At 45.1% G+C, this 24,685-nt stretch overlaps 2 protein-coding genes and 1 long non-coding RNA gene across 7 annotated transcripts in view; 2 read left to right on the forward strand and 1 right to left on the reverse strand.

Annotated features, from left to right (window-relative positions):
- The first annotated feature begins 4,785 nt into the window (after nt 1-4,785).
- LOC108152889 (ras-GEF domain-containing family member 1B-B) lies at nt 4,786-11,187 on the forward strand. Its single transcript, XM_017282528.2, has 5 exons — nt 4,786-5,667; nt 7,777-9,252; nt 9,355-9,498; nt 9,582-9,784; nt 9,877-11,187. The coding sequence occupies exons 2-5, from the start codon at nt 7,855-7,857 to the stop codon at nt 10,190-10,192; spliced, it is 2,061 nt and encodes a 686-aa protein (XP_017138017.1). The 5' UTR covers nt 4,786-5,667; nt 7,777-7,854; the 3' UTR covers nt 10,193-11,187.
- Nucleotides 11,188-13,020: 1,833 nt separating this feature from the next.
- LOC108152623 (calcium-transporting ATPase type 2C member 1) overlaps nt 13,021-24,685 on the forward strand; it is a 44,910-nt gene continuing 33,245 nt past the window's right edge. For all 5 annotated transcript variants that reach the window (XR_001774838.2, XR_001774839.2, XR_004471273.1 and 2 more), the window contains exon 1: nt 13,021-13,734. Coding sequence is in view for 1 of the 5 variants with exons in the window: in XM_017282093.2 (XP_017137582.1) it covers nt 13,375-13,734 (360 nt within the window). In the remaining 4 variants the exon portion in view is untranslated. The remainder of the gene's footprint in view (nt 13,735-24,685) is intronic.
- Nucleotides 16,505-16,832, reverse strand: LOC117186136. Its single transcript, XR_004471275.1, has 2 exons — nt 16,722-16,832; nt 16,505-16,663 (listed from the first exon to the last, which is right to left on the reverse strand). It is a non-coding gene; the product is annotated as an uncharacterized LOC117186136 (long non-coding RNA).

Raw genomic sequence — 24,685 nt, forward strand, 5'->3', positions numbered from 1 at the left:
GACTTATCGATAAGATATACGGTCTAAGAAAATATACCGAAATATACCTCACAGTTTGAAAATATACTGACATATTCCTCGACTTTAACATAATTTTACCCGATTGATGAGTCACTTTCCTACAAGACTGGGTAAATTTAATTTCTCATCTCTATTATATTGTTTATAAAATAAGGTTTAATTACATGAATTAATTAACTACATTTTTATGTAATTGTCAAAAGCGACACCCGTGTTTTTCATATAGGCCCCATGGAAGCGCCAGTGTAAAAAACATCCGTTATCCACTTTTTGCCATTTTTGAAAAAATTGAAATTTTGATGGCAAACGATCAGGAGTATGATCCTGATCACGAATAGTTCGATGTGGCATGGGAAATGGCCCATGATTTCTACATGTAACAATGTAAAAATTCTGCAAAATTTTTGAAAATACTTTGAAAAGTAGAATTATGCAAGGCGTGTCAGCTGGACATGTCAAATCTGTAAAGAAAATCAGTGAGATCGCGGGTCTATCGATGTAATATACGGTCTGAATGACCCTCATAAATATACCGAAATATACCGTCCCATTTTCAAAACACACAGTAAATATACCGATGAGAAAACCAACTTAGCCCCCCCTTTATTTAAACAGATGAACAACTGGAGTTAAACCGCGCAAAATAAGTTCACAATGGAAATGGAAAACAATATTCAAAGTCCACAGAGGCGTAAAGAATTAAAGGGAAGAATGAAATTCGTTCATATGACAAATTTCGTGTAAGTGATCAGCAGAAATGAACTGACATACGCGTATTCCACACACACAGTTGGTCTTAGCAGAATATTTTTTCATTTGGCAGGCCCTACAAGGATGCTTATTATCCCAACAAATATCGGAGTGTATTGACTGGACCCAATGGCAACGAAAAGTCGGCAAGCAAAAGTCGCAGCAGTAATGATAGAACTGGGTGGCGAATAACAATTGTTCGACCGCACCGCTAGCATTGCAGACTACATACAAAGCTGCGAGACTAAGGCTTTAATTGTTGTTAAGATCGTCGCGTAATTTCTTCCGATTGATCATTGTCTTTTTATGTCCAGAAGTGAAGCAGACAAAGAAAAACTTCCAGACCAATGTGGCCTCTTGCAATTTGCAGGGCGGCAATGAGTTCCAGGACCAGGTTTACTCGGTAGAAAGAGATGCGTTCCAAGCAGAACATTGCCATTCTGATCGCGAAAAGGAAAAGATAAACTTTCAGAAGAAACAACACCGCTTGGAACAGTAAGCACACACGTTATTGGTTAAATAAATACAAATTTTAATACTTTAGGCTATCCAAACTTAGATTAAAGAGGTACTTGGCTCAATTTCAAGAACGCGGGGAAAAAAAACGAAATCGGAACATATTGAAAGTATAGAAAATATGGCTTGAGGATCAAAGGAGCGCTGAAAAGGCTGATAAATATAAAGAACAATTTGCTGACAGAAAAATCAAACAGCTTTACGTTGACCTCGCGTTGCATTTAATAACATTCCATATTTATTCCACTCCACACATTCATTGAACTGCACAACGAAGCAGAAGCCTTGAAGAACTAATTCTTGCATCGTCGCACAATGGGAAGACAATCGAAGCCTATTTCTGCCTTATACGAAGATGCAAACATAAATTGAATGAACAAATAAATATGTACGATCAACATTAAGTGTGGAGAATTCATGGAAACTATGGACAACGTGGGAGAGATAAGCCTGTCCCACTCAAAAAGGTATAGCATTCATTTTGATATACATATAAATACAAAAATATGAATGTATTATATTCAGTTCGTGCCTGTTAAATTTTCGTAAGACTAACAAATATTTTGGGCTTTTAGTTCGACTTCGGCACATATAAAATATGGCAAGTACAGTCAATCTGGTGAAGATCGAACAGACTCCATAGAAGTAAAGCAGGTCATATTTTTGCAAATGAAATCAAAAAAGGAAATTTTTAAAACATAATATTTGTAGATTCGTCGATTAAATAAATCAAGGCATGGGCTTTACAAACTAACGTCTATGTTTCATCTACTCCTAAAGGGAGCTACAAAGCCTGGGTCGGATCAATACTTTTTTGTTATCACGAAGGTACAAGTGTTTAAACTTTATTACAAAACTTCAGTACTCAGGATGTACATTTTTTTGAATTTTCGTCGTCGTTGAGCTGGATAGCACCAACATTTGTTTGGCACTTCTTTCAGTATGGAATATATTGATAGGGGTTTCCACTCCATTGCCCTCTCTACTGAACTTACCCTTTCTTTGTTTACCTTGACAAGCAATCTCTTCCTACCTTGACATCAAAATTAAGAAAGCCGATAATAGTAGCCAAAGAAATTTAGCTATTCTATTTTATTTCCATATTTTCAGCTGCTGTGCGATATAGAATATAATGAAAAACTGTGCGTCGCGGACAGGGTCGGGAACCATGAATTTTCCTGGCGAATTGATTAATAATTCAGTTTTAACATTTTTTAGTCAGCCAAAGAAATATGATTTTAAATGACCATTAGCTGTATGAACTGTGTATATGACCGGCTGAAATCCAAGCATAGAAAAATCCCCGATCTGTAAGGTTGGTCAGTTAATGCTGATAGTACTAGACGCGGGCCCGGCCATGTTAGCGTCTGTTTATCTTAGTGAAATAAAGCCAGATTTTAAGGTACAATTGGTTAAGTGAATTTGTATCATCTCCAAAAACCAGAAGAGTTTTTCTTACAAAGAATTCCCACGTCTAACTATATTGGTATTAATAAGTATACTGATTTGACGCTCCACTACGTGGCCTATGAAAGTCTGAAAGATAAAATGAAATGCAATGATGCACAACATTTTGCGTACTTGGGCTTTACATTGGCTTCATTTGAAGATTGTAGTAATGCAACAATATCTTATTACAACTTGAATTTTCTTGTATCTCTGCCTATGAATACTTGATACGATCATGCTTTATATACTATAATAATTTAAAAAAAAAAAACATGATGTAATTGAGGATTTCTCAGCGGTAACTATAAAAGATGATGTAAATTTCATTCAGTTTGTCAGTTAAGCTGCAGACGCGAGGGTCAACTATAAGACGTGTAAAACTCAATTGGAATATTTGTGTGCACCCATTATAGTTGGGATTTTTTAGATCAGCAGTTATTGCTATACAGCCGTATTAATAAATCTTCTACTGGCCTACTAAGTCCCAACATAATGAGAGTAAAAACCACTGGCTTAATAAGAAGACTATGTTAAAATGAGTGAAGTGCAATTAGATGTATTTATGTATGAAGCGAGTTCTTGCTCCCAACATTGACCGAGTCCATGTAGGCATGTCTGTCTGTCTATTAGCAGCAGAAATAACAGGAGGAGCACCAAAAAACCAACGAGAGATACTCCGGCAAAATGGAAGCACTAAGGCCAAGCCATTTGCTAAACAGAGCTGCTGCAATTTTTAAGAGATTCCAAAGAGTAAAGTTTATTCTAAATGTATGTATAGTTGTATATAGCCATTAAAATCGACAATTTATTCATATTTCAACTTGTGAAGTTTAATTTGCAGTTTTTTGAGTCGACACTGACTTAACGCGGGCTTGCCTTCTGGGAATTTACTTTTTAATAAGATAGGCCCGGTTCTACCGTTCTATTGTGCGGGGCTCCAGCTCTTTTTATCTCCGTTGTGCGCATGTGGTCGATTTTTGTTGCAGTCCTTCTTAGTTCTGTGTATATTTTTTGTCTCTCTCTTTTTCATTTCATTTTGTTCAACTGTTATAATTTTGCCCTTGTTTGGTTTAATTCTATTCATTAAATTTGTGCTATTAATAAATAATAAAACAAATATTAGTAAAAGTTCAGACAAATTGAGTTTATTTTTAAATGTACTATATATTCTATTATTCCGCATCAATAGCTCCCTCAAGAAATTTATAACGTGATTTTATTTTTCATTTGATGGGTTTGCATCGTTGATTTCATTCTGAAGGAAACCATAACCAGCTTCAATAACATTTAATTTATAGGACTTGAATATTTTAATTCCACTTCAGTAGTATTTCAATTCCATACTGGTCACCCGCGACCATTTACTGTCGTCACTATTCGATATATGCTATCGATATCTTTATATTCTTTATGTCGCAATAAGCCCGCGGTGACACTGATTTGCTTTCCAGTTTAGACACCATGTCCATATTTTTCGTAGTATTTTTTTATATTTTCTTGTCCAGTTCACCAATGTAGAAACCATGTAGAAATGCCATTTAAAGCCATGTCCCAGGCCACATCGAATACTAACTCGTGATCAGCATCGAATTCCGGATCGTTTGCCATCAAAATTTAAATTTTTCAAAATTTCGGAATAAGGCATTTAAAAGAAAACCAACCAAGCCTGTCAACAAATATATGTACACATTTCCCCTTCAGGTGTCGCTTTTGGTAATTACATAAAAATTTAGTTAATATGTATCAAATGAGTAGTTAGCGTGTAGTTACTATGTACGGAAATTCACTTAGTGGATATTGTTGTTGACCGTTGTTGCTTAAACCTTATTTTATTAAAAATCCAAAAAAGAGGAAAATTCGAAATTAACCTGTATTGTTGGAAAGTGATTTATCAACCGGATCAAATTATGAGTTGAGAGCTGAGGGTCCAGCTAGCTTGTAATATTCAACCGAATAAAAAACTAAAAATTAAATACCAAAATTTCGTCGGCATATTTACGGTATATGCTAAAAATGACACGGAACATTTCTGGGGATCAGGCGGAATATTGCATCGATAATGCCGTGGTCACACTGTCCCTAACCCGTAGTAAACAAAACGCAAATTAAGCGCAAATGCAATAAAAAGCGAAAGGCAACAACAAAACCACGCAATATGCCGCCGCAGCAACGATTTGTATAAATTATTGAAAAGTGAACGGTGACCAGCGTTATTACAAGACAAGACGAAGACTCTTTGTGTTCGATGTTGTTTTATATATTTTTTTTTGTGTAAAGAAAATTCTGCGTAGCAAACAAACCGGTCGGCGCTCTTATACATATTATACACACAAACACAAACAAAAACCCGTATATGCACGGGGAAAAAGTGCTTGCAAAGTCGTGGAAATGCATTTCGTGTGACACAAACAGCATTGAGACATTGAATTTATTTAAATATAGTATTTGCTTGCCATATCCATAATTTTTTTGTGCCAAGCAGAAGGCGACGCAAAAGGCGGCCATATGCGACTGCTGCCTCTGCCGACACTTCTGCTGCGGGGATGAAGGTGCAAAGGTGGGGTGCTCTGAAAGCTAAAACTGAAATGTTTGCCGTTCGCGTATTGTAAATTGCTTTTGCAAACACACACACACACACGCCGATACAGGAACACACAACTCAACTCCCTCTGCCTCTTTAGCTGGAATCGTGTGTTCCACTTTTGATAGCCAGAGCAGTGAGCAGTGAGCAGCGACGCCAGCGTACGACGCACTGTCCTGATTTCGTCTGCCACCAGGAGGCAGGCAAGTGCAACCAGGACAAACTTCTTTCGTTCGTTCGGGTGGGGCGTGTGCTCTGTGGCCGTGTGCGTGAGGTGTGCGGTGTGCGGCGTGGATGGTCCAAGAGATTCTGGGCCAGGATAATTGCGAAATGCACGGGAGCTGCTCCAGGTAAGCAAATAAAACCCGCTTCCAATTCGACATTTCCCATTAACTGAGTGCAGTGCATCTGCATCTTGTCCCCCCTTCCGCCGCTTTCGCCCCCCGCTCTCGACTCTTGCGTTTCAAGTGGGAAATGGGAAAGCAGCAGCAGTAAACGGACCGGACGGGTCGGGCCACGGCCCCATTTATTGACTTGTCTCTCTCGCTCTCTGTTACTCTTTCTCTCTCTCTCTCTTTCTCTCGCTGTCCTTGTTTTTCTCTTGTTGACTTCTTTGCTGGCCTCTTGGCTTTTTCCCCCTGCATTTCCACACGCGTCGGCCTTTGCCTTTCTTTCACGTCGTTGCACAGTGGTGCAGAAGAGTGGGGAATCGGGAGATAAAAATCGACTTCTTAAAATATACGTCGATTATTGTTCCAATTGGCTGCTAAGAAATCGACTGAAAGAATATCTGCCGAAGCCTTGTTTAAGGACAAAAGTGAATTGTGTACAAAAATTAAATTCAAACAGAATTTCTAATCATAAAGGCTTGCAAACATCTTTGTCCAAATCGAAATACCCTCTGGAAGGGTATAAAAACTATTAGTCTTAATTAATTAAACAAACATTTGTACATATATTGATCAGGTTACTATTTTGCTCCACTGTGCGCGCCGGCCTTTGCCTTTCACGTCTGTCATTGCTGCTTCGCTGCTGCTGCGCTGCTGCTTCTTCTTCTTTTGCGTTTTGTATACAAATTATGGTGTTGTTGCTGCTAATGTTGTTGTTTTTGCTGTTGCTGTTGCTGTTGCTGTTCTTGTTTTTACAGTTGTTGTTGCTGTTGCATTTTGTTGCTTTAAGCTTTTATGGGCAGTGCATTCCACTCATTTGTTGTTTTTGGTATAAATATAGACTTTAATTTGCTTTTAGCTTTGTTTTAATTTTCTTTGGTTGTTTTTGTTGTTTAGTTTTTTTGCCTACCGCATATGAAAATTGATTACAATTTTCGTCTGCAGTTAATAATTTATTTCCCTCCCCACCGATCCGGCTGCTTCTGGTGTTCTGTGAAGCGTGCAATATGGTAAGAAAAGTGAAAATGTGCAGCCCTTCCCTTTTTTCGCCTTTACTTGTTGTTGGGCGGGTGGGTGGATGGGTGGATGGGTTGGCAGAGCAGCCCCTTCTTCGGCACCTTATTCTCCTTTTGGCTCCTCCCTCCATTGGCGTCTTGGTAATTCAATTAACGTGTTTAGCATGCCTTTCCTTTGCCTGCGCCCCTTCCCCCCATCGGCCCCATCCCCCCTTCGGCTCTCCTCTTGGACTAAACAATTTGTTGACCCATATTTTTGGTATTTCTGTTTTGCTGTTAATTAATATTTGTAATTCTCATGTTTCGTTGAGTGTCGCTTGCGCTTAGCTTCATTTAGTTTCGTTTGTTTTTCCGTTGCTCCGTGCTCGGTGCTCCGTGCTCGGTGCTCGGTGTTCGGTGGCCTGTGATAAGCCCACCCCGCCTCCGGCGCATCCCCCGCCCCGCACTTCTCTACCGAATGATTTTCATCACAAATGAACAGTTTAGTCGGGCTTTCCAGTTTATAGTTTCATTATCTGTCCCTGATACTAGAGCATGGTTTTTGAGTAGTGGGTTCTGGTTCTGAGCCAATCGGCAGGAGGAGGAGGAGCCTCCCACTTTCTTCATCCGTTTGCCCATGTGGCTGGCCACGCTACGTGATGTGATGTGATGTGGTGTGGTGCGGTGTGGTGTCCCCATTCCAGCGATCAATAACGTTGACGTTGGGTCTTTTCTCTGAACTGCCATTCAATGGCACTTTTCTAGTTTTCCACTTTGCTTGGCGATTTTTCGCTTTGCTAAGCTCAAATCCGTGCTGCTTCAATGGTGCTTCAGTCGTTGGGATAGCCGAGATCTTCGAGAGAGATCTCCTCACTCTGTTCGCTAGCCCCGTCCCCACTTACCCCGTTCCGTCTCATCCCATCCCATCCCCAGACAGACAGACTAGAAATTCGAGTCATTAAGCTATTCCTTTGTTTGCTTTCCTTGTCTCTAATTGCCTTTTCGTACGGCTTCTCGGAGCCACACTTTGGCTCGATTAACACTGCGATTAACCGTCCGTTTTTTGCCATTTCAGCAGCAGCTCTCCCTTTGGCTCCACAATGCGTGAGACTTAGATGCTCCAGCGGAGGGACCAGGATTGGGAAGAGTCCAGATGTCGTCGAGCAACGGCGGCATAAACAGTGCCACGAACGGCCGCAGTGGCAGCACCGGCAGTGCCAACATCAGCCTCAATATCAAGGGCACTGCGGCTGGAGGAGCGGCAGCAGCGTCAACAAGTGCCACAACCACGTCAATTACACACAAAACACTGCCGGACCTGAAGACGCAGCGAAGCAACAGCGTCTGCCACAGCCAGGAGACCTACTCCGGCAACAGGAGAGTCGCCCCCACGGAGAAGCCGCCAGAAAAGCCGCTCAGCTATGCCCCAGCCCAGAGTCGGGCCACGGGAAAGGAACCCAAGGAGGGTCACTTGGTGTACTGTGAGGGCAAGCTGCACTCGGGCCCGCTGAAGTCCCTCATCACCCACATGGTGCCCACCCACGAGTACTATCCGGACGAGAGCTTCGTCTTTGCCTTCCTGCTGAGTGCCAGGCTCTTTGTGCGGCCGCACGAGCTGTTGGCGCAAATTTCGACAACCTGGGAGCAGCAGCAGGGAGCAGGTGGCGGCTGCGATGTGGTCGACGATGCCGGACAGGTGCTGAACCTCAGCATAAACTCTGCCTCGCCCCTGACCCAGCGAAAGGGAGCAGCAGTGGCGGCGGCAATAGCGACGGCGACGAGTTCGGAGCTGGAGCCAAAGCCGCAGCAGCGGACGAGTACACAGCGATCGGCCCAGCACTGCATACGGCTGCTCTCGGAGTGGATCGAGATCTTCCCGTACGACTTCAGAGATGAGCGCCTCATGCAGCAGGTGCGCATCCTGGCCAGGAAGTGCGTCTACATCGACAACTCGCTGGGCAAACAGGTCTCTCGCATTCTACAGCTGCTCGTGTCCCGTCTGACGGCTCTGGAGCAGTACGAGGAGTTCCTGCTAACGCTCACCACGGAGGCCAGCGAGCGAGAGGTGGTGGCGGTGGCTTCTGGCCAAAGTCAACACCACCATAATCATCATCATCATCATTTGCATAATCCCTTTCAAACTTTTCTGGGCAGCTCGCACTCGCATGCCAATGGCGTGGGTGGTGGGGGCTCGGCCAGCGGCACCTCCAACTCCTCCTCCAGCGGCAACACTTCCTCCTCCACCTCCAACTCAAACTCGACCACCCCTCAGCCAGACGAAGTCTTTGGCATCATGGACATGTGTCCGAGCTGCGCCCACTTGGCCCACCAATTGACGGCCATCGAACTAGAGCGCCTGTCGCATATTGGTCCCGAGGAGTTTGTCCAGGCGTTTGCCAAGGATTACCCCCAGCAGCAGGCCAAGGATGGCGCAGGCGGAGGCGGAGCCGGCAAGAGTTCGTTGAACGATATGAAAAAGACGCGCAACCTGGAGTCGTATGTGCAGTGGTTCAATCGCCTCAGCTACTTGACAGCCAGCGAGATTGTCAAGGTGGGTAAAGGAGCAGCAGCTGCCGAAGCATCAGCAGCAGATGGGAGATAATCCCTTTCAGTATATGTCATGTTTGTTATTGCATCCATCCTTTGCTTGCAGTATCCGAAGAAGAAGCAGCGTGTTCGCATCATCGAGTACTGGATTGAGACGGCCCGTGAGTGCTTCAACATTGGCAACTTCAACAGTCTGATGGCCATAATAGCAGGTCTAAATCTGGCGCCCATAGGCAGACTTAAGAAGACAGTAAGTTTAAAGGGAATATATCCGTATATTTCTGTATGTATATTGTACGCTCAAACTCTGCTTTGATCTCATCTCATAATTAGTGGTCAAAGGTGCAATCGGCAAAATTCTCAGTGCTGGAACATCAAATGGATCCAACATCAAACTTCAATAGCTATCGCTCGACGCTCAAAGCTGCTATGTGGCGCTCCGAGGGTGCCACAGAGGAACGCGAACGCATAATCATTCCATTCTTTAGTTTATTTGTTAAGGACTTGTACTTTCTAAACGAGGGCTGCTCGAATCGGTAAGTATCAGTGCCATCGTTGCTACCAACTGATCAAGAACTTACGATTTATAATTTCTCCGTCTCTGTCTCTATCTCTGTCTTTGTCTTAGGCTGCCAAACAATCATATCAACTTTGAAAAGTGCTCCCAGCTGGCCAAACAAGTGACGGAGTTCAACGAGTGGAAGAAGGTGACCTGTCCCTTCGAGAAGCTGCCGAACGTCATTGCCTATCTGCAGCACAGCGCAGTGCTCAACGAGAACACCCTCTCGATGGCCTCCTTCGAGTGTGAGCCTCCCGAGAACACAGAGGAGAAGGATCGCTACAAAACGGTGAAAGCCGAGACGAAACAACAACTGCTGCAGCAGTTGCAGGAGCAGCAGCACCAGCAGCATCAGCTGCACCAGCACCACCACCAGTCGCAGTAGCCACTATGCAGAGGGGTAGATTAAGCTACGCTTAAGCGCTTGCCATGATTATATTTTTTTTCTACTAGATCCGTAAGATTGGGGATAATTCGTTAGCCTAAGTTGAATGCGAACGATGGAGTTAGACAAACAGGACAGGACTAAGACCCGCCCGAACCAGCCGCAAGCCCTGCTTAGCCCCTCTTTGAGAAAGTAAAGCTTCTGAAGCTATATATTAACCGTTGTCTTGTCAATCCTCTCATAATTGTATCGCCTCACAAAATGAATTTTCAATCCCTTTGATGTCCTCTGATGTCCCCTCAATCGAATGAACGAACGAACGCAATGCATCTCCGTAATGTTGCCAGTAATTTAAATTATTTAACTACTAAGCGAATATTAGTAAAGGCGAATCGAATCGAAGCGAAGCGAAGAGAAGAGCAGAGAACGTATGTACTTAAAGCATTTTATTGCTAACGAACAGCTAATGCAACTAATTTAGTTTCTTAAGAAGTAATTTTTTTATTACACAAAACATTTTTGATGTCATTATTTATGTTCAAAACCATCTGACAAAGTGCCCGTGGGCGCGATATTCGTAAGTGAACAGTATTTATATTTATATATATACACAATTTTATAGCTAAATGAAATCTTTTTTGATATTCTATAACGATTATATCCGATTAGGATCGGATCCGATAGATTGGATGATAGCATGATGCTTTTGTCTCGAGGCTTTTTCATGCTTCAGCAAAATCTCTATCGCAAAGTTAGCAATCGCTGAGCAAAAACATTTTCGTATACATAAGAACAACCACAACTAGAACAGAAAGTACACCTTGTGGTAGCTACAAAAGATGCTTCTTCTTTTTAAGAATTTCATTTTAAACAACGTATTTGCATAATTAAGTAAAATTGTGGATGGATTCATAAATGATATTAACTATAAAGGGACTAAACAAAACATTATTGATTAAAAAACTGCTTTCGAATAAAGAAATGATCAAAAACAATTCTCAAAACAAATTCATCCTAGTTTAATAGCTTACATCAATCTAAAGACCTTTGAAATTTGAATTCCACCGGCCTTTAATTTAAATAGCTTTGTTTCGATAACTAATCGGCAAAGTCCGGTCACACTATTAAATTGTGGCGACACCTGGCGTATTGGTGTCCTGGTTTTGAGTACTTCGATAGCAAAATTGATATATATCGAATTCGAATTACTCGAATTAAAATTACCAAAGCGCGCCACATTTAAACAGCGCCACATTTAAAAATGCTAGCTTTTCTTTTTCAAGGGCTGTGTTTAGATATTTGTTCTGCAAGGAAGCAAGGAATCGGTGACAGCTTATATGGCATTTCCGTGAAAATATCCAAAATACTTTTGTCCTGATACTATTTTCTAAATTTATCGAAGTTTAACTAATTTAAGCGGGTGGTCGGCTCTATCAAAAAGGACGATCACTTAACGAATGGGCAAAGTTGAGCGAACTCCCGCCCTACGCATCAGTGGAGCTCTCCGCACCACCCCAAATGATGCCCTAATTGCCAGTATATACCTTCAGAGCCATCTATTTTAAGGAAAAACCATATAATCCAAGGGAGTAAAGAGATACCCTTTTCGAAATAATCATCCATCAGAGATACGACTGTCTAGAGGGACCACCAGGCCCAGATGGGGCCCTAAACAAAATTTTTGCAGATGAATTGAAGCTGGACAACAAGGTCGCAGGAGGAATCTTCTCCGAAAAGCTAAACAGAAGGCACTCCTTCAGACTTCCAGATGACTTCCAGGCGGAAGTCAGAGCAAACAGAGAAGCTTTGAGCTGCCTTCAATCGGTTGCCGTTACGACATCAAATCACTAAATGCGATTTCCTCGAACTCGGCCACCGTTGCAGACTGCAGCAAATCTATCCACCAAATGGCTCAGAGATACGCTATTATGTGGCAATATGTGGCAATTAGTGCAACGATGTCGCATAGCTCGGCAAACATGGCCAAACATCACAAAGAAGCGCACAATTGAGCTCCGCAAGCTCAGCTGAAAAAGGTGCAGCGCAGTCATACGTTGCCTCACGGAACGGGTGACCCTACAATGATTTTTGCCGTAGCTGTGCAGACGAGGAAGAGAAGGAGTTTTATATCTAATAACTTGGAAAATTACCACTGAATATTTCATTTGTACATGTATAGGCACAAAAAGTATAACACAGTTAGTCCCTCTCAATTCTCAGAGTTGAGTTTTGCAATTTTGTACACCCACCTTAAAAACCACTTTTGGTTTTGGTAACGTAACGTCAGGTCATATTTTGGCTTATACAAATCTTTAAAACCGTACTTGCGATTGTTGTCATTATTTGACGCATATAGGGAAAATTAACGTCAGAATCGAATTGTCCATATAATATTGCTCTGCTCATTTGTTTTAAGTTTAAATAAATTATGCTCCACAAAAGATTTATCTGGAACAACAAACACTATTAGCAGATTGAGATTATTATAAGCTATTGTTTTCTAAAATCAGTTTCAAGAAGTGCATTCGTTTTGAATTTTCGTGAGTTTTTAGCGGCAACAACAATCAAAATTCGTTCACAATTGGTATTTATATTAGGTGAGGCCATCCCTCTCTTGGACGATAGCAAGCATAGCAATTATGTCCCTTCTGTAGACGGCTCTGAGCAGTCCCTAACTTTTGTTTCATATACCATGCAAACTTGTTTGCGTCGACGCGTGACGCAAAGAGAGGCAGCTTTTGGTACCCAAAGAGCCGGCTGGTGGCCATACCTAATATAGTTATACCATGCATGCGCAGAAACGAACGGTTCTTTCGGCGACGCCATTACAGCTGTTATTGGAACTCGCGGAAGTCTCGGACCGGATGAAATATTGACTCCAATCGAGAGCACAGTCAGATCATATCGGGATATAGTGCCGGAAGGTGGGCCGGCAGGATTCTCCAGTGAAATTTGTTTGTCTCCGTATGGTAGATCCGCTTTGAAAACGCGACATTCGCGTGACAAGAACCTGTTGTTGTTGCTGCGCTTTCGACTAGTGTTCTAGCGGTAAATTTTAGGCGGAAAAATCGATTGTTCTCGTTTGATTGTTTTTGTTTTGGTGCACGGCTTCGTTACGCGATTCCTGCAGTCCCCCCGCTCGGCCACCGACACGGCCACATGACTCATGCACGGCTGCAACAATGAAAAGTCACAATAAGTACGCCAAGTTGCCCCAAGACCTCGACTTGAGTTTCCAAAGCGATCTGGACCTGCTGCCGGACACAGCGGCCGACATCGATCTCGACATAGATGTGGACGTGGATGCCCTCAATCTGAGCTCGCCCGCCGCTCTGGACCTCCTCGACGACGACGAGGACGACGAGATTGTAATTGCCACTGGTTTAGGCGGCGGCGGCGGCGGAGGCGGCGCCAGTGACGGTGGTGGCAAGGGCGGCCTGCGTCTAGCACCAAAAACCAAGCAGCGTAAAAACCCATTGGAACAGCAAAAGTTCCACAGCAAGAACAAAATCTGCGGCCTTGGCAGCGACAGTATTATCGAGGTGAGTCACAAATGTCGATGGAACTGCATTTGTTATCTCAGTTCACGGTTTTCTCTTCTGCCGCTCTGTGCGCTCTGTGGCTCTGTGCGGTCCCCCACAAAAGTCGCGCGATGCGAGTGTGCAACTTGTGGCTGGCTGATTCAACCCTTGTCTGAGGCCCAGACGCATTCCTTTTCCCCGAATATACTCGTACCTTGGCGCAATCCTTAAAATGGGCTCACAACGACATGCCAAACAACAAAGCAAAACAAAGCAAAATACAACTCTAGAAAAAACCAACAACGGGGTCCGAATATTTAGATACTCTTGAAATAGTACAATTTATTATTTATCATTATTATTACTCATCATTTTGTGATGTACGTGTCCGGTTTTGATACAGACATACAACAACTGTAGTAGGAGATAAAGAATACACATATGTATATATTTTCTTGCGGTTAGTTCCTCTTTTGTTCGCTACAGAGGGAAGAGTATGCCGTGATTACCAGCAAAAAACTGATTAGTGGTAATAAATTGCTCAAAATACTACATCTAGTAGATCATACTTCCGATTTCTAGTATATTTTCTATAAGACAGCCAGTCAAAGAGAGTTTTTAGTCCATACAAATTGTTATACTTTTTTATAGATTTACAAATTTTCTGATTCTTACGAATGATTTTAGGCGACAATTCACACAGGCAAATGATCGTTGCCACAGTTGCCTCGCTCAGTGCACTATGAATTTAGTAATAAGGTGACATTGTCACCATATCTTCTCTCTTTCGAGGACCATCCGCCTGTCAGTAGGCATGCAAACGTGCAGAAGGTAAAACGTTCGCTATCTCTTTTTGGCGCTTGTCTCTCTGAGAGCCAAAAGAGCGTGGATGGTCCTCACCACAACGGACGGCGTCACCTAATTACTAAGTTCATTATTCAGAAAAAATCATGATTAGATTATTCAATAAATAACCGCGAAAGTGTCAACCGTTATTTGAGAGGCCTGATATTTATTGATACTAGTATACATATTTATTCATATATTATGGGGGGAGCTATATTTCTAGCCATCCAAACAACTGGAAAAAACAAATATACCCTCTGCAAGGGGTATACTCGTATCAAAGCAACATTCCTACAAAAACAAAACATGCTGGGACTGGGGGTCGGCAATAGAAGCGGATTCAGGAACAAAAAAAATCGATAAGCAACAAAGAAATATCTTTCCGTTTGTGGCAGCAACGAAAAGACAACCCCTGCCCTCGCCCCTCTCCCCTCTCCCCGCTCTCTTCTCCCCACCACCTGGGCAAAAGGTTTTTCTCAAACAAATCCCTGTTAACTTTTAATCGCAGACAGAGGCGGGACTGGGGGCACTGTGGGAAACACCACCAAGTACATAAGTAATTCCAAATGTCACGCAATTGTAGAAGCTAGGGGAAAAGCCAAGAAAAGTGCCGGGAAAAGTGGGTGGACAGATTTAGCCAGCGAAAATGTCCGTGATGTTAATGCGGTCCGATATTAATGGAATTTGTGTTGACAAAGTCGAGTCATCGTTACCGCGAGGTGCCGTAATGATGTTCCCTTGCACCCACCACCCCCTCCCCCCCAGAATGTTTGCCCTGCCGCAGATGAAGATAAGCTGCCTTTTCTCTCATTTTTTCTTTGCTGTTTCTACCAACCAAGTCATCAATTTTCCTTGCCTTAGATTATCTTTCAAGTGGATGAAACGGCGAGCCGAACGTTCTAGATACGACACGGAGCAGTCCTCCGGAAAATCAATCAAAAAATCTATAATTTCCGCCCGGCCACAACTCGTTACGAGTTGTATACGAGTATAAATAATTGAGTTTATTTGATGGAAAGTGACGGTGACCTACACACTGGGTCCCCACTGTACCCACTCCCCCGCACCGCACCGAAAGCTAGACGCGTGCCTCAATCGATAATGCGTCAGACCCGTGTCAATCATAACGTATTCAACACTCCCCCTGCCACTGCCACTCCTCTTTCCTGGCACTACCGTTAATTGTGTCACCAGCGCCCTCTATCGGTTGCACTGGTCAGTCATATTGCGTGCCACTTTGCGTCCAGTTCCTGTGCGCCCCCATCTGTCCGGGGGGGGGAGGGGGGCGATGTCCAGCGATTGAATTGTTGTACTTACTACTGCCCCGACCCTTGGTCGGAAAAGCTTTGACAAGCTTGTCAATCTCATTGAGGCTTACGAATATTCTGCGTGCGTGGACAAAGCGGTGAAAAAGTAACATTTGCTGCATTGGGGAGGGACTCGACTGGGGCGATACCCAGCAGTAGGCAGAATGACCACCCCCAGCCCCAAACCTGCCCAATATACCCGTGTGGTGTGCTGCGATTACAAGGTATTCTGAATAACAGAACCGCATGTGTGTCCACATCCACGTCCACAGGGGATTACACGGATGCCATCTTTTCCATCCGGTCGCTGCAATTAGCGGTTGTAATAAGCATACCCTTTGCAGGAGGGCATTGCGATTTTAGACGAACAACATTTCCGCAACACTTTTATAATTGATGTCTTGTTTTTTTCTTCCTAAAGATAGTCCAAGCTGTAGTCTATTTTATTTTTGTATATCCCACTTGGCGCCAGCATCTGCCAGGGTATCTAAGGATTCGGTGCCCGAAGAGTGTTTTTCTTTCAGGGTTTTTTTTATTTCGTTAAGCCTATTCCGAAAACTGTTTCCACCTCTGCCTCCCCGCGGTCAGTGCCAGCGTTGGTGGCGTGGTTCACTCGTTCCTAATAAATAGCCCTGGACTTTAATTAGGCGTAATGGAAAAAGGCTTTAATGGGGCTATGATTAGGCATAAATAGTTCTTAGTATATGTGCTAGGTACCGACTAGCGGTAAATGATCCTGCCGTGCTGGTAATCCTTCCAGCACTTGGACCACCTGGGACAGTCCGGGGCCACGATGCCTGCAAGCAATGGATCATTTGACACACTGAGGCATTGAACTCTATCGATCGCACTCACCTGCAGCCATGGCCAGAGAAATCACAAAGAGGAGAATCGCTGCCTTAATCTTCATCGTTTCGCACTCGCCAAATGCCAGAATGCAACTGATGAGGCGACAGTCTGTAATCGCATAGAGAATGGGCGGGCGGGCAGACAGACGGTTATCGCTGGGGAACTCCGACACTGCGGTTATCTTTTCACGTTTTCCATGCCTGTGTATGGAATCTGGTTGCCAGTGAAAAGTTACCCCAATCCCCAATGCCCAATCGACAGATCAAATCCCAATCACAATCCAAATCCCAGCAACGCAATTTCAGCAGAGACCGGGTTGGGGGGCGACTCTTGACCTGCCCACCAGTGTCCGTTATCAGTCGATTCAGGCTGCGATTACCGTGTGTTCCATGCACTATGCACTCTGCACTATGCACTATGCACTGTGTTTTGTGTTCCAGTTCTCCTTCTGGCCAACTCGGATGTCTCCATTCAGAATGTGTGTATCTTTCAGGGCACTTTGGTTCGGTTCATTTGGGTCTCCTCCCCTTTGCACTCCTCTCACCTTTCGCAACCAATTAATGTGTGTGTTTGTGTGTGTGTGCCTGTGTGCAAGTGCACCTCATTACGAGTACGACCTGCTCGCAATCTAACCTACATTTGTGGCAACGAGTCGTCGTTGTAGTTGTAGTTGCAGTTGCTGTTGCACGCAGTTGCATACGCCATGTGGTACGTGCTAAGCTCCATTTTGGGGCCAAGTCGTTTGCTGTTGTTTTATTTTCGCTGTGGCGTCTGTTTATTTTCAGTATACGGGCACACAATGAATGGCACAGCAACGAAGGCGGCACAGAGCGGAGGACGTGTCTGGTCCTTTGTGGCACTGGTGGCGGATAGGCGTTTGGGTTGTTCGGGGCGCGGCGTCACTCTGTTGCATGCCTTTCTTTCTCTCTCCTTTGTGGCACTGGCTTTTCGCTATTGTTGCTTTTGTGACATGCAAATTTATGCATAAAGTGCTGTTGCACAAAATGAATTTATAACACGGCCAAGGAAATTTATCATCCAGCCAGCTTACATGGCCAACCTCTCTCATTTACCATCTACCATCAAGCGTATACCAGAGCCCAGAGCAGGGCAGGGGCCGGGGCAGTGGCCCGAGCAGGGGCATGACAGGAATGGAGGAAGCTGCAAAGTGACGGGCGGCATTTAAGAGCATTTATTATAATCATAAAGTACAAAACTGCATTATTATGCATTGTCGTTACCCAGTGCGTGCCACCAGCCAGGAAAGGCAGAAATGGTCTCTGGCTCTTGAGCGCCGGAAGTTGGCTCCAACTCTTCCTCCTCATCCTCCTCCGACTCTGCTTCACATTTCCATAATTTCCATAATTTGAATGGAGCGACAATGGGGCAAACTTTTGGCACACAACTCGACGAAGATTTCAAGTATCGATGGATCATGGCTCCATCGATGGGGTACCTCTGGTATCTCTGGATGCCCGGATGCCCTGATGGTTGGATATCTCATCTCGGCCGCATCGCTGGCACGGTCTCCGTGCCGCATAATTAGAAAGTTAAGAACTTGTTTTTGTGCTGCATTCCGCATTTACTTGGGCAAATATAATTTGCACTTTTAATTGGCCGTAAAAGAGCGGGAGGACAGAGAGTGGCAGGGCAGGGGAGGAAAGGAAAGGGAACGGGGCGGCGACTCCAAACTTTCTCCTGCACATCCTCGTAATTTTATGCTCTGCCACAACTGCTCCGCAGCTCCGCTGTTCTGCTGCTCCGCTGCTCTGCTGCGTGTGTGGTGCAATTGTTGTCATAAATGTTGGCGTTAAAATTTGCATTTTATTCGTGGCTCATAATAATGCTACCCCCTACCCCTACCCCTTCCCCTACCCCTCCCCCTCTGCCTACCCTTGCCCCCCGTTCCCACATAAACCTGACATCAAAATGCTTTTAGGTGCTTTCCCCCTTTTTCCGGTTTTTTTTTTTCGGTCACGGTTTGTGTGCATTTTATAAACTTTCTGGGATTGGCGCACCCTCCTCCCACAGGACAATCAGGATACAGAAACTCAAATGTCGGAATATTTTGCTTATCGCCATTCGGACTCTTCTTTTTTTTTGGCTTTGTTTTATTGTCATTTCATAATTGCATCTCATTCTGCCCCAAAGGCAGGAACTTCACATTTTGCTCTGATCTCTGGCATATTCTCTGACACATTATCTGATTCAGATTGTGACTCTGACTCTGATGGGAATGGAATCGTGCTACCCTTGAATACGTATTGTTAGCCCTTTCCTACTCGTACCCGTACTACCTTTCCGCAAAACTTTAAATGCTCACAGTTTTCGGTGGCCTTTACCGCAAAAATGTTGTGCGAGCCACAAACTTTTTGCAAATTGAATTAATTGCGTGCAAAATGGTAAAAATAAGAAAAAACCAACGTAGAGAGCATAAAGCCACTAACTGTCGGTTGGATGTCCTTCCTTTTCCTTGCCTTGCCTTTCCTTTTCCCCTGCCTTTGCCACTTCCCTTTGGGGCAATCCTTTGAAAAGTTGTAGAAAAATAGCTACCAGGAGGGTCTGGTGGAGAACCATTTTTGAGGGAAATTATAACGAATGAAAGCCGCAGAGCGGAACGAGCAGAGAGCCCCGATTTCGAGAGTATTAGCATAACATCAGCAGCGGAAACAGAACCTGAAACTGAACTGAACTGAAACCAAAGTTGGGCTCTAAATAATTTCATATCCGCATAAACAGAAATATATATTTTAAACGATGCTGTCTTGGATGCAGAACCCGCTTAAGGAGCACGACTGGGGGACTGGGAGCAATCATAGACAGCACAATCAACAGGAAGTGGATGCTTCGGTAGCTCCTCACGTGTGTCCTTAGTGTGTGGTAGGGCAAAGAGCGCCACTTCCGCTCTACTCGGCAGCCCGATAAAGGATACCGGAAAAAACTCTCGTCAGTCCTAAGCAACTTGCAACTGTGCCTGACTCCTGACTCCTGCCTCCTGCCCCTGGCCTCTGTCTCTGCCCCTGCCTCTGGCCTCTGTCTCTGCCTCTGCCTCTGGCTTGTAAACATGCAAAAATTGACAATTTAGGGCCCACAACAAAGGAACGGAGGAGCGGAGTCAGCGGGGCGCAGACGGCAGACGGCTGCCGGCTGCCGACAGTCGGGAGTCATAACGGGGACGAGGTGACAAAGAGCGGGCGAAAAATCTCAGCCCACAAAACGAGCCCGCGGGGAGGCGGCGGCAATTGGGCACACAGCAGGGACAGGACCCCCGAAACGGCAGCCTCCGCTTTATGGGCTCCCTGTGTTGTTTCTTGTGGCACGCAGTTTGTGGCATATTTCGACAGAGCAGCGCATCAGCGCAGCTCAAACAAATTTAATTTTCTCACTTTTCGTATTGAAATTCCGCTCCAAAAAAAAAAGAAAAGTAAAAGAAGATAACCGAAGCGAACCCCATTCGGTGGTAGCATACTTACAGGCGGCCGAATAAATACTAACAGTGGCTGCAAAAAATGTTTGAATTCCGAATAAATGTTGAGAGTTTGCTTAACAGGAAATTGGGAAAATATTAAAACGTAAACACACACACACAGCGATTTTTTCATTCAGTTAATGGATAGTTTGTTTTCCATCGCAGCCGAGAGTGCGGGGATTTATTTAATTAATGCAACATGTTGGATTGATTTGCATCCGCGCTGTGCGCTGTGCTTTAATGGGGGAGTCCTGCTTCCTTCACTCACTGAGTCCTGGATCAAGTGTGTACATACTGGGATTTTTCTTTGCCTCGCAGCCAAAAGTTTTGGGGATTTATTTAAAATACTCGCATGCAACACGTACGTGGAATTTGTGTGCCTTTGGGATTGATGCGAGTCCGTTTTTCTACACTAATTGAAGCACCACTCGCAGGACTCGGAGTGGCATTGAATGCGGAGTACAGTTGTGTCGGGAGTGTCTGCCAATTGGGCGGGGTAGGGTAGGGTCGTAGTCGTAGTCGTAGTCGTAGCCTGTATGCAAATGTGGTCACACTGCATGAGTGGAGTGCGGAGCAATAACTGTAATTCACTCGCCTCGAGCGGCACTTGCAGCAAATGGCAGTAGGAAATGGTCTTTCTGCCAGGCAACTGGACAGGGGGGGCAGGCCTGCTGGGTAGCAGGGGGGCAGGGCGGCAGGGCGGCAGCTGCAAGTGTCACTTTGAAGAGATCAGAGTTTCAGTAAACATTTTTCTGTTGACAGTTTTAATGATTTCCAGAGACGGGGCACAGACACACTGAAGAGCACTAAAAGGAAATACATAATACATTTTTCACATACCAATCCAATTTTCATACTTTTGACATCAGTGAAAACGTGAGCTGGCAAGAAGGACGCGGGGGTCTGGGGGCTGCCAAGTCATCCTCCACATTGTTATGACAAGCTGAAATAATTTTGATTGACATTTGGGCAGGGGGCAAAGGACCAGAAGGGGGGCGAGAATAGAGCATGGGGCATGGAGCAGGCTAATGGAAAATTAATAGTTGCTAAGTAAAATGTAAGCATCATCCAGGACAGTATCCCGGCCGGCCTCGTCCTGGGTCCACGCCCAGAGCAAATTGGATCTGTCGAGGCGGACGAGGAGGAGGAGAAGGAGGAGGGGGGGCGGGCAAGTGCAATTGTTGGAGGTGAAAAATGACTGAAGCTTCTTTGGCCTGTCTTGTCGTGTCCTGCGTCCTGCGTCCTGCGTCCTGCGTCCCGTGTCTGGGCCTGTACTGTCCTTTCCTGTCGCCTGCTGCTGTCCATTTGGCCAAGACGTTTGCTCTGGTTGTCCTTGCCAAAGGACATTAGCAGCATGTTGCTTTCGCACTATTTTCCTCGCCTTTGTTTGCTCGTCTGCCCGTAAGCGGATTATGCACTTTAAATTATTTGCCAGCCACTTTGTCGCCGTGGCAGGACTCTTTGCTGTCCGCGTGTCCGCCAGCACTCCAACAGCTCCATCTTTATCTCGAAACTGAACAAACCCAACGCGAAATGACGCGTTAAAGCTTATAAGCATGACCAAACCCAACCAAACCAAACCAAATTTGAATGCCCACGCAAAGTGGCCCGAAGTGGCAGGCAAAACCCGGGCTAAATGCCAGCCTGCTCGTCCAAACAAATTGCCCGAAAACAGTAAGAGAGAGAGAGAGCCATGGGCATTTGTTCAGCATTCATCAACACTCGGGGCCAGAAAGCAGGGCAACAAATTCACAGATTAGTGAACACAGAATCGAGGTCGGTGCAGCGGATTCACTGCCACTGATTTGGGTTTTCCAGAGATGAATGGTTCGAGTTGGAGGTGGTACAGTACCCCGAACCCCCCCCCCTCAGCTTATCCCCTGGCAGGACACATACATTCAGGCAGAAGCTCCTGTCTCTGGCACGGATTGAAGCAGGTGACAGCTGTCACTTTAGCTGACATTTCATAATATCAAGTTGAGCATTGACAGGCTTCGCTCCGTTTCAGATCGGATATGGGTGTGGGTACGGGTGTGGGTACGGGTATGGGGCATTGGGCTCCATGCGAGTGACGCACATGGCCCTAAGGAAGGGAAATTCCCGAACAATTTGTGGACTGACGCACACTCGGGCGAGTAGCAGCAGCTGTCTGCCCCTATGCCATTAGCAGCCAGGACAAAGTGTGTACCTACCTATGTACCCACCCGTGGGGCCTGCTCGGCGCTAACAAGCTCAGAACTTTTCAATGGAATTCAATTTGCCCCTCCTTGACCACTGCTGGCAAAAATTTCTGGACATAATTTGGAATATTTTATGGCCGCTCAGCGGTGGCAAATGGCCCCCGCCCCCCGCTTTTGCCCTTGGAGTCCTTGAGTTGTGGCAATCTACGTTGCACTTTAGTAGGGGTCTTGACTCTAATGCCTCACATTTTAGAATAGCGAAAATTAGACATTCTTTTGCTCCTCCACAGCACGGAATGGAATGGGATGGTTCCTTCGATAAGCACTGAATCGAGCACCTTGCATTATCCCACACGTTCGGCATCAGCACAGATGCCATTAGACCGTAATGTGACTGTTGAAATCTTTTGCATATTCCAGCCAGAAGTCAGCCAGAAGCCAGAAGCCAGCCAGGCAGACAGCAGACAGCCGCCAGCCAGGCGGACAGCAGCCCTTGTCGTGAGGGAAACTGACGTTTAGTGTCAGCCATAACTCAGACAGGCAGCCAGTCGAATGTACATTTACAGCAAATTGAATTTCCATGATTTATTCGAGAGTTTGGGGGCCGGGTGTGGGGGCGTTGGGAGCTCTTCCCTTTGTTTGCGGCTCCCCGAAATGATTTCCAGGACAGAGTCGAGGTCGAAATGGTCGGGTCTCCGCTCTTGTTTGGTTTTGTTGCCGCCTTATGAGTACTCCACGTCCACTCATTGACATTTTCAGGCTTTCCATCTTTGCTTTGTGCGACTGTCAGCGGCTGTTCTTTTCCCCGTTCATTCAGTATCCTTTACGAACAAAAGCTGAACCCCACACAGAGTACAAATATATTGTATTAATTGATTGGGGAAGCCATCCATCCTCCTTCTACTCGTTCTCCGGCCTGCAATCCATATGGGCATCATATTTATACAGATCACTCATACGGCCGGCCCGTGTACGGGTGCGTGTACGTGGCAGGGCAGGGCAGGGCAGCTGCAGCTGCACTTGCAATTGAATAATGCATTGGCCAATTAATTTGATTTTCTGTTTATAAGTATATATCATTCATGGACAAGTTATCAGCCGGACCACAATCGGCTCGTCCTCAGTCCCATTCCCATTCCCATTACCGTTCCCGTTCGCCCGGACTTGGCATAATCCGAGGGAAATGTTGAGCATTTCCTCGAGACACCGCAATCCCACTTTGATATGTTGCACTGGAGAAATAAAATAAATATTTGCCATGCAATGTCAACGTCAACTGTGCTGCCGCTGCTGCTGGCGATGATGATGGGGCTGATGGGGCTGTTGGATGGTAAGCAGTGGATGGATGGTAAGCCCCTTATACAAATATTAAGCTTGTGCCGTGCACAAAAGAAAATCCCATCAAAATATACGAGTAAGTATGAAGAGCCACATGTCAGACATAATAAAAATACGAGTACACATCATCCAAGGCGCTACTCTATCCCACTCTCTCTCTCTCTCTCTCTCAAAAAGATGGTACTGTCCGCTGACCTTAACAATAGCTGGCAACCCTGCAAGGATTAGCCCCAACTTATGAGTAGAGGCAGCCCACAGGAGAGGAGCAGGCACAAAAAATGGATTTAAAACCAAGAGCAACACATATGTGGGTGCTTCGCACACAGATTGGGCAATGGGCCTCACACACACACACAAGAGACCGAAAGAGAGAGAGAGTGGAGCTGGGAAAAAACAAGCCTATCGGGCTGTGAACTTCCCATACGCCTGGATTCCTTCGACCTGCATTGTTCCAGTGCCTGTTGTGGGTTGGCTTACCATCGAACCATTCAACCATCCTTATAGGCTTCACACAGACTTTCCCTGAACTCAACTCTTTCATCGCTTTATCTCCCCTCCCTTTGCGAGTACTATGTCAACGCACAAAAAGACAAACATTCTGCACTTCCGCTGATAATTTTTTGGTTTGTTCGGATCCGGGAGCTGGGCGCCAGTAGCCGGGAGCCGGAGCCTCTTTAACCAGAGCTCCACCGCAGCGAACCGAACAAAACCGCACCGCACCGTACGATGATTGCCATTATGATAATGGTAACCGAAATTTTCATTGAATTTTCAGTCAAACATTTTAATTAGCCATCAATTTTCATTAGTGAAATTGCATTTATGGATGGCTTTATGATTGGCAGCGTCATTATAGGGCGCAGAGTAGGACCACCATCATCCGAACTGGGGGACAGCTTTAAGCTTCGGATGAGCGAATGCTGGCCTTGTAATTCTTGCAAGCTGTTCCAACAGTTGAAAGAGAGAACAGGGCCGCCAGGAGG

This window comes from Drosophila miranda, chromosome XR (assembly GCF_003369915.1).
Source record: "Drosophila miranda strain MSH22 chromosome XR, D.miranda_PacBio2.1, whole genome shotgun sequence".
In the NCBI taxonomy this organism is placed as follows: Eukaryota; Metazoa; Arthropoda; class Insecta; order Diptera; family Drosophilidae; genus Drosophila; species Drosophila miranda.

What these genes read in the sequence shown, in the direction of transcription:
- LOC108152889 (XM_017282528.2), top strand. Translation starts at nt 7,855, where the DNA reads ATGTCGTCGAGCAACGGCGGCATAAACAGTGCCACGAACGGCCGCAGT. An exon ending in TAGGCAGACTTAAGAAGACA is followed by an intron (nt 9,499 to 9,581) that starts GTAAGTTTAAAG and finishes TCTCATAATTAG; the next exon opens with TGGTCAAAGGTGCAATCGGC. An exon ending in AACGAGGGCTGCTCGAATCG is followed by an intron (nt 9,785 to 9,876) that starts GTAAGTATCAGT and finishes TCTTTGTCTTAG; the next exon opens with GCTGCCAAACAATCATATCA.